This window comes from Myotis lucifugus, unplaced genomic scaffold, assembly GCF_000147115.1.
Source record: "Myotis lucifugus unplaced genomic scaffold, Myoluc2.0 scaffold_4, whole genome shotgun sequence".
In the NCBI taxonomy this organism is placed as follows: Eukaryota; Metazoa; Chordata; class Mammalia; order Chiroptera; family Vespertilionidae; genus Myotis; species Myotis lucifugus.
In genome coordinates, this window is record NW_005871052.1 from 13,482,729 (window position 1) to 13,491,651 (window position 8,923).

The 8,923-nt window shown below is 40.6% G+C and overlaps 1 protein-coding gene across 1 annotated transcript in view; it reads left to right on the forward strand.

The window, feature by feature from the left end:
• Positions 1 to 8,923, forward strand: part of TEX11 (testis expressed 11) — a 404,641-nt gene that overhangs the window by 165,227 nt on the left and 230,491 nt on the right. The window contains 1 exon segment of the mRNA XM_023765080.1: positions 2,914 to 3,009. Coding sequence (XP_023620848.1) covers positions 2,914 to 3,009 — 96 coding nt within the window.

Below are 8,923 nucleotides of genomic sequence, written 5' to 3' on the forward strand. Positions count from 1 at the left end.
TCCCTCCCTCCCTCCCTCCCTCCATCCCTTCATCCCTCCATCCCTCCCTCCATTCCTTCCTTTTTTGTTAATCCTCACTTGATATTTTCCCATTGATTTTTTTATACTCAAAGATGCTTCCTTTTTTTAAAAAAAAATGTAAGTTATTACATATGTGTTCTTATCCCCACATTAGCCCCCATCCCCCCCCCCACTCATGCCCTCACCCCCCTGTTGTCTGTATCCATTGGTTAGGCCTATATGCTTGCATATAAGTCCTTTGGTTGATCTCTCCCCCTTACCCACACCCTCCCCTACCTTCCCTCTGAGGTTTGATGGTCTGATCGATGCTTCTCTGTCTCTGGATCTGTTTTTGTTCATCAGTTTATGTTGTTCATTATATTCCATTGATTTTTAGGGAGAGTGGAAGAGAGAGGGAAAGACAGAGAGAAACATCAATGTGAGAGAAACACATCAATTGGTTGCCTCCTGCATGCACCCCAACCAGGGCCCAGGCTGGGGAGGAGTCTGTAACCAAGGTATGTGCCCTTGACCAGAATCAAGCCCAGGACCCTTTGGTCCACAGGCAGACACTCTATCCACTGAGCAAAACTGGCTAGGGCTTTGTTTCTTTTTTTTAATTGTTGATAGTATTATAGATGTCTCCCATTTGCTCCCCTCCACCCAGCCCTCTTCATCACATTGTTGTTTGTGTCCATGGGCTATGCATATATGCATATGTGTTCTTTGGCTAATCTCTTCCCACCTCCCTCCCCTCTGAGATGTGTCAGGGTGTTCCATGCTTTTGATAACTGTGTTGTTAAACATACATGTGGTTAGTTTATGAAAATTTATGTACTCGAGATTTTGAACTTTTTTGTATTTTATGCTTCAATTAAAATTAAAAAAAAAACACACACACACCAAAAACCTGAGTATTGGTGAAGCAATTTGGGAAAACTAAGTGATAAACTGTGTGGTACTGACCTGAAGTTTGTATAAGGGCATGCAGAAAGGGGAATATCAGGGTTGACTGGAGTAGTTGAAGAAGTCTTGTGGTAGGAAGTCCATGAAAAGTAGATGGGGTCCATACAGTTAAAATGGAGGGAGAAGGGAATACCAGGTAAGATGTCTGGAGGATGAAATGAGGATGGAAGACAGGATTTAATTGAGATTGAAATGTAATATGTATATTGTAAAGTAAGATTATGAAGTAGTTTTCCTTCCTTTATTTTGGTTTTAATATTTTTAAAATTAAAGTATAGTTGGTGAAGTAGTTTTTCTTTCATGCTAACAGTACTTTATTGATGTTTAATTTATGTAGAATAATTTGTACAATAATTATACAAATCTTAAGTGTACTGTCTGATGAATTTTAATATATCTTGTTACCACCACACAGATCAAGTTACAGAAATTTCTATCACCCTCAAAAGTTCTCTTGGTCCCTTTCCAGTTAATAGTCATTCCGACCCCCAGGATAAAACCACTATTCTGACTTCTATTGCTATAGATTATTTTCAGCTTTTTTTAAAACTTTGTATAAATGGAATCATACAGTATGTACTGCTTTATGTCTGCCTTCTTTTGCTTAACATAAATAGTTTTGAGATTCATTCATTTTGTTATATTTTTCTGATTATTTGACCCTTTTGCCATATTTATTTCATAAAAGTCCTCTGGGAGACTTTATAAGTTGAGAGTTGTTCTACAATAATAATAATATTAAGTACATTATATACATCCTACTTGATCCATATTGGTTTTTGAATTAAAAATATCAAATACATAACACCCTAAATGTCATTTCTCTAGTTTCACAGATCCTTAATGTGTTTAACATATATTTTTAAAAATATATATATATTTTATTGATTTTTTACAGAGAGGAAGAGAGAGGGATAGAGAGTTAGAAACATCGATGAGAGAGAAACATCGATCAGCTGCCTCCTGCACACCCCCTACTGGGGATGTGCCCACAACCAAGATACAAGCCCTTGACTGGAATCGAACCTGGGACCTTTCAGACCACAGGCTGACACTATCCACTGAGCCAAACCAGTTAGGGCTAACATATAGTTTTTAATGTTAGAAGATCACCTTTGTTTGGTCCTACTGTCCTTATTATACTTAGGGGCAGATTATTCATTGAAATAGGGATCCTTCTTTAAAATGTGAACCTGTAGTTAATATGTTCAAAATGAATAAAGTTACTCCCTTATCAATGCAGACCTGGCTGGAGAAACTTACTTAATTCAGCAATACATTGTTCATTTTAAAATTTAGCTCAGTTGGGAGAAATCTTCTCTCTAGGAGAATATATCTGTTCCTACTGAAATGGTGGTATGTGTGCCTTGGTCCAATTGGTTAATCTCAAATAAGCTGTCAAGTTTGAGAAAGGAATTATGTTTTTCTATTTATCTCTTTTTTAAAAATGTTTTTATTGATTTTAGAGAGGCAGGGGAGAGAAACATCGACCGGCTGGCTGCCTCTTGCACGCCCCTTGCTGGGGATTGAGCCTGAAACTCAGGCATGTGCCCTGACCAGGAATTGAACCAGTAACCTCTTGGTGCATGGGTTGATGCTCAACCACTGGGCCACACTGGCCAGGCTATTTATCTCTTTTTATGGAGGTTTAATACAATGCAGTAGGTGGTAAGCTGATTAAATTAAATATTGTTATGACCTAGCCTTAGTTTCCTTTATTTGTAAAATGAGGATGATAAAGTACTTTAATACTAAAACACTGTTCAGAAAATAATTATATTAACACAATTTTATTAAATTAAGGTAAACTAATACTATAAAATTCTTACACTTGAGGAAATGATGACTTACATTTGAGAAGATGCCTGTCACTGTGTAAGTGCTAATCAGATGTGGTATTGCAATTTAACCCTCAGCTGTGTGCTTTTTTTCTATTTGTAATTATAGGCTAAAATTCTACGGCTTCTAGCCACTGTTTATTTGGATTGGGATGACAGAGAATATTATGATAAAGCTCTCAGTGCTATAAACCTAGCAAACAAGGTATGAAGTTTTTACTTTTGAGTATTAGGTTGATTAATTTTTTAAAGCTTTGATTCACATTTTGAAATCTAGTTTAGACACTTGCTTTAGTATCCCTAGAATTTTTTAAACAACAGATTATAACAATCTTTTTTTACAGCACAGAAAGGAAAAATAAAATATACCCCATTGACAGCAAATATTTTTGAAAAAGAATTCTTTTGTATGAAACAGAAAGGCTTCTCTCTCTGCTGTGAGTTTTTAGGATAAAGAAGGAAATGATGATAAGATAGGGCCCCGTGGTCAGCAAACTGCGGCTCGCGAGCCACATGCGGCTCTTTGGCCCATTGAGTGTGGCTCTTCCTAAGTCTTAGGAGTACCCTAATTAAGTTAATAACAATGTACCTACCTATATAGTTTAAGTTTAAAAAATTTGGCTCTCAAAAGAAATTTTAATTGTTGTACTGTTGATATTTGGCTCTGTTGACTAATGAGTTTGCTGACCACTGAGATAGGCAGATGATGGACTTTCGTTTAAAAACCAATACCCTGAGAGTGAAGGCAGGCAAGGAAGAAAGAAAGGAAACGGCAGTTGAGTAAGCCAACCTACAGTGTGGGCCACCGCTGTGCATCCAGTTAAATACAGTATTTCATTTATTCATTCAACAAGTACATTTTGAGTAACTCCTGTGCCCTGAGCTGAGTGTTGGGGAGGATTGATGAGGAAAATCAGACTTGGTGGTAGGGGGCAATGAGTGCTTAACACATCTATTGCAGGGGGTTGTTGGAGCAGCACCAGAGTTTGGAGGGAGTGGGCAAAGAACACTTCCTGGATGGGTGCTGACAATGACTTGGAGTAGAGGGAGGTGGGCAGGCTGCCCATGTGGTGTCCAGGCAGAGGGAACAGCATGTACAAAGACTTAGCAAGAGAGATCACCATAGGCAATCAGGGAATTGAAACAACCTCCCCTAAGGCCACCAAAGTTTATTCAGACAAGAAAAATCAAAAGCAGAGTACACAGATATAAGGTGAGTAAATTGGACTAGCAGGACCATTAAACAGTAGTCTGCCAGTCCCTTCCCATGGGAAAGAGAAGTCACTGGAAGCCTTTATATAGAGAGGCTGTAGGAGAAGCAGAAAGCCTGAGGAGCTGCTGTGGACAAGCTCAGCTTCCTTGCTGGCACAGTCATTTTGGAGAGGAGAGACTCTAGACTTGGCCAGCTAGGTCTTGCAGTCATGGGGTGGGGTGATGGTCTCTACCTCCATGGAATCCTTTACACCTGCTGTGCCCTCTGCCTGGAATTCTCACCCCCTGAGTCTGCATGATCCTCATTCTCTGCCTATCACCCTCACCCTTCAGAATGCAATTCTGGCCACATTTCCTCAGGGATGTCTCTTCTGACCAAAATTCACCCTGAAATACATCAACTCATGGATGGTCTATGCACCAGAGACTTCCACCTTGTGATTTTATATCTATTTGTGTGGATTTTTAAAAAATAAGTATCTCTCCTGGTAGACTGTAAGCTCTATGAAGGCAGCAACCAAGGCTGGTTTTGCCCATTCCTACATCCCCAATACCTAGCATTGTGCCTGGCACATAATAGGAGCTCAATAAATATTAAGAGCTAGACCATATCAGACAATATTAACTCATCTGGGACCTATAGAATGGCAATTTCATATGATTTGTCTTAATATTAATTGAATGAATGAATGAATTTGAGTTTTCTGAATACTATGTACTGTAGCATGGGGTCAGTACAAGGAGAGTCCACCTTGGGCCTGTTCAAAGGGCAGGTTTTTCCTGAAATGATAAGGATCTGAGTGTTTCCTGGTCATGGTTTAGACTTGATCAGTGCTTCTCACACTTCCATGTGCAGTGGGAGCCCATAGGGATCTTGTTAATGTGCATATTCTGACTCAGTAGGTCTAGAGTGAGGCCTGAGATTCTACATTTGTAGCAGACCCCCAGGTGATGCTTATTAGAAGGCAACCAGAGGGAGGGAGGCTAAAACGCAGAATTGGAGCCGGTAGGTGAAGGTCCTCTGTGCCTCACCAAGGAGCTCCCACCAAGTTTCCTTCCTCTTTTCTTTCTCAGCCAATATGAAATTCAGAAATTCATTTGCAAAGAGATGGGACTTCAGGTCATTTCCATAGTATCTGGAAAAAAAGTTGAGCAGCTGTCACATATAAATGAAAACTTTCTAGATCACTGAAACTTAGCCCTCCATGTTCCCCAAGCTGTTTTTATTTTCATTGTTATTGGTGGAAATCTTACAAATTAATGTTATTAAACATGATCTTGCTTTCTTAAACAGAATAAAATGGACAGAATCTGAAAAAAAACCCAACACTACTGGTTTTCTTTCAGCTCATGCTCATATGTGCATGCATACATACATACATATGTAGTCACATGCATATATACCTATATACTCCTCGACAAGAAACATTGATAGGCTGATGACTATTTAAAAGGGTATTCAATTAAGATAAATATGTTTTATTCAATAAGGGAATTAAATATACTGATACATTTTAGAAAGAGTTTTATTCAACAAGAATAGAAACATGAAAATGAATAGTTCAGCCAAACCAGTTTGGCTCAGTGGATAGAGCGTCGGCCTGCGGACTCAAGGGTCCCAGGTTCGATTCCGGTCAAGGGCATGTACCTTGGTTGCGGGCACATCCCCACTGGGGGGCGTGCAGGAGGCAGCTGGTCGATCTCTCTCATCGATGTTTCTAACTCTCTATCCCTCTCCCTTCTTCTCTGTAAAAAATCAATAAAATATATTTAAAAAAAAAAAGAAAATGAATAGTTCAATTAACCAAAGTACTGAATTTCCCAAACACACCATGTACTTGAATTTACATTTTCGTGAACTTTATGTCATGTAGATGGTGTTATTGAATACTGAAAACCTTTTTTTAATATTAAAGTTTTTAAAATTTAAAAATATTATTAGACATGAAAATTTCCAAAAGTTTTTTATTTTATTTTTTAATTTGCTAAGATTCAAGTTTGAGTAAAAAACAGGGACCAAGAGAACTGAGGAGATTTTATATTGGCTATATGCCTTCTTGATAGCATGTCTCTTTGTTCCCTGGATGCAGAAGTTGCAGTTTTCTTTTTTTAAAATATATTTTTATTGATTTCAGAGAGGAAGGGAGAGGGAGAGAGAGATAGAAACATCAATGGTGAGAGAGAATCATTGATCAGCTGCCTCCTGCACGCCCCCAACTGGGGATTGAACGGGCAACATAGACATGTGCCCTTGACCAGAATCAAACCCTTCAGTCCACAGGCCAGTGCTCTATCCACTGAGCCAAACTGACTAAGGCAGAAGTTGCAGTTTTCATAGTGACAGTTGGTCACCTGCATTGCTCCTAACATATCACATAATGCACTTTTTAGCATTTTTTTCTTCCAGTATAGTCATGCAGTGCTGAATGACAGGGAAACATTCTGAAAAATAGATAGGCAGTTTCATTGTACAAACTTCAGAGTGCACTTCCACAAATCTAGATGGTATAGCCTACTACAGACCTAGGCTGTATGGTACAGCCTATTGCTCCTAGGCTACAAACTTGTATAGCTTGTTACTGTATGGAATACTGTAGGCAACACTGGTAAATATTTGTATATCTAAAGATAGAGAAGGTATAGAAAAATACAGTATCCTCTTATATAATAAAGAGCAAATATGCAAATGGTCATCACGCCCTCATGCCATAACACTGTAATGGCTTAGACCAGCCGTGGGCAAACTACGGCCCGTGGGCCAGATCCGGCCCATTTGAAATGAATAAAACTAAAAAAAAAAAAAGACCGTACCCTTTTATGTAATGATGTTTACTTTGAATTTATATTAGTTCACACAAACACTCCATCCATGCTTTTGTTCCGGCCCCCTGGTCCAGTTTAAGAACCCATTGTGGCCCTCGAGTCAAAAAGTTTGCCCACCCCTGGCTTAGACACTCAACACTAGGGAGAGAGAAAAAACCAAGATGTCAGCATAGGTAAACACTGGAAATTGCTGCCTCCCACAACAAATTCAAAAATACAACTAAAAGACAAAACGGACATCATCCAGAACCACAGGATGAGTGGAAATTCTACAACTAGAAGGAAAGAAAAAAGCACACTGAGACTCAGAGGAGGTGTGGAAGTAAAGTGCAGAGGTACGGAGGCGCACGCGGCAAGGGCTGGCAACTGAGGAAACGGCTGTCTTTTTGAATCGGGAGGGAGTCACAAGCCCCCGACTGCTCTGAACTCCAGTTCTGGGTGAGTCTCTGGGGACCTAGACTCATATGGGGAGAAACTGGACTGTCTGGCAGCAGGCAGAACTCGGAACTCGAGGGCGGCTTTCCCGCAAAGGTGCTTGCAGCGATTACTGGGACACTGAGACACAGGGCCCCTTAGGGCAGGGCTGAGGATCAGCCATAGCTGCTTGCTCGCCCTGTTGATTCCCTGAGACCCCGCCCCACCCAAGCTGCGACAGAAGCTTTTGCATATGAATGCCCTGGCCCTTTGCAATCTGAAAATTACCTAACAAACTGAAGCTGGGCCAGACAGACCCAGAACTTCCAAGAGAAGGCCCAAGGCCCCACAGCAGCTTGCATTGCTTCACAGCTGGGCCTTATTTGGGCACCTCCAAACCCCAAACAAGGAAGGGGAATCTGCAGATCTCCTCCTAGCTCCTGCTGGGTAGCCTCAGGCAGAGGCTAAATTAGCACTCCTTAGATCCAAGAGCCAGTGTTCCCAGTGGTCAGAGTGGGACAATCCAATTACAACTCCTCAGATCCATAAGGGACACACTCAGGGGGCAGACTCATTGAGCACCAAAGCTCCACTGAAGCAAGTCTTGCCTCATAAGGGTGTCTTCAGCACAGAAGTTCTCCCACTGTAGACACAGCTGATTCTCACAGCCAATTGTCCTGGAGGTCAATTCCTCCCAGTGATACCTACAACAATCAAGGATTAACTACAACAAGACTGTGCACAAAGCCCACAAAGGGGTGCACCAAGATTGTCCACCTCAGGTAATTGGGGAGGCTGAGCCACTGGGCCCTATAGGACACCTAGCACACAAAGCCATTCTATCAACACAGGGAAGCATAAAAAATGCGGAGAAAAGAAACAGGTCACAAATGACAGAAATGGAGGAAAGCAAATTACTGGATATAGAGTTCAAAACTACACTTTTAAGGTTTTTCAAGAACTTTCTAGAAACCACCGATAAATTTAGTAAGGCCCTCAAAAAGACTGGTGAGACTGCCGATAAATGTAGTGAGACCCTCAAGAAATCTAGTGAGACCCTCAAGGTTATGAAAAAGGACCAACTAGAAATTAAGCATACACTGACTGAAATAAAGGATATTATGCAGAGTTCCAACAGCAGACTAGAGGATCACAAGAATCAAGTCAAAGATTTGAAATGCGAAGAAGCGAGAAACACCCAACTGGAAAAGCAAAATGAAAAAAGAATCCAAAAATACGAAGATAGTGTAAGGAGCCTCTGGTATAGCTCCAAGCGTACCAACATCCAAATTATAGGGGTGCCAGAAGAAGAGAGAGAGCAAGATATTGAAAACCTATTTGAAGAAATAATGACAGAAAACTTCCCCTACCTGGTGAAAGAAATAGACTTACAAGTCCAGGAAGCACAGAGAACCCCAAACAAAAGGAATCCAAAGAGGACCACACCAAGACACATCATAATTAAAATGCCAAGAGCAAAAGACAAAGAGAGAATCTTAAAAGCAGCAAGAGAAAGAGACTCAATTACCTACAGGGAGTACCCATACGACTGTCAGCTGATTTCTCAACAGAAACTTTGCAGGCCAGAAGGGAGTGGCAAGAATATTCAAAGTGATGATGCCCAGACCTACACCAAGACTACTTTATCCAGCAAAGCTATCATTCAGAAG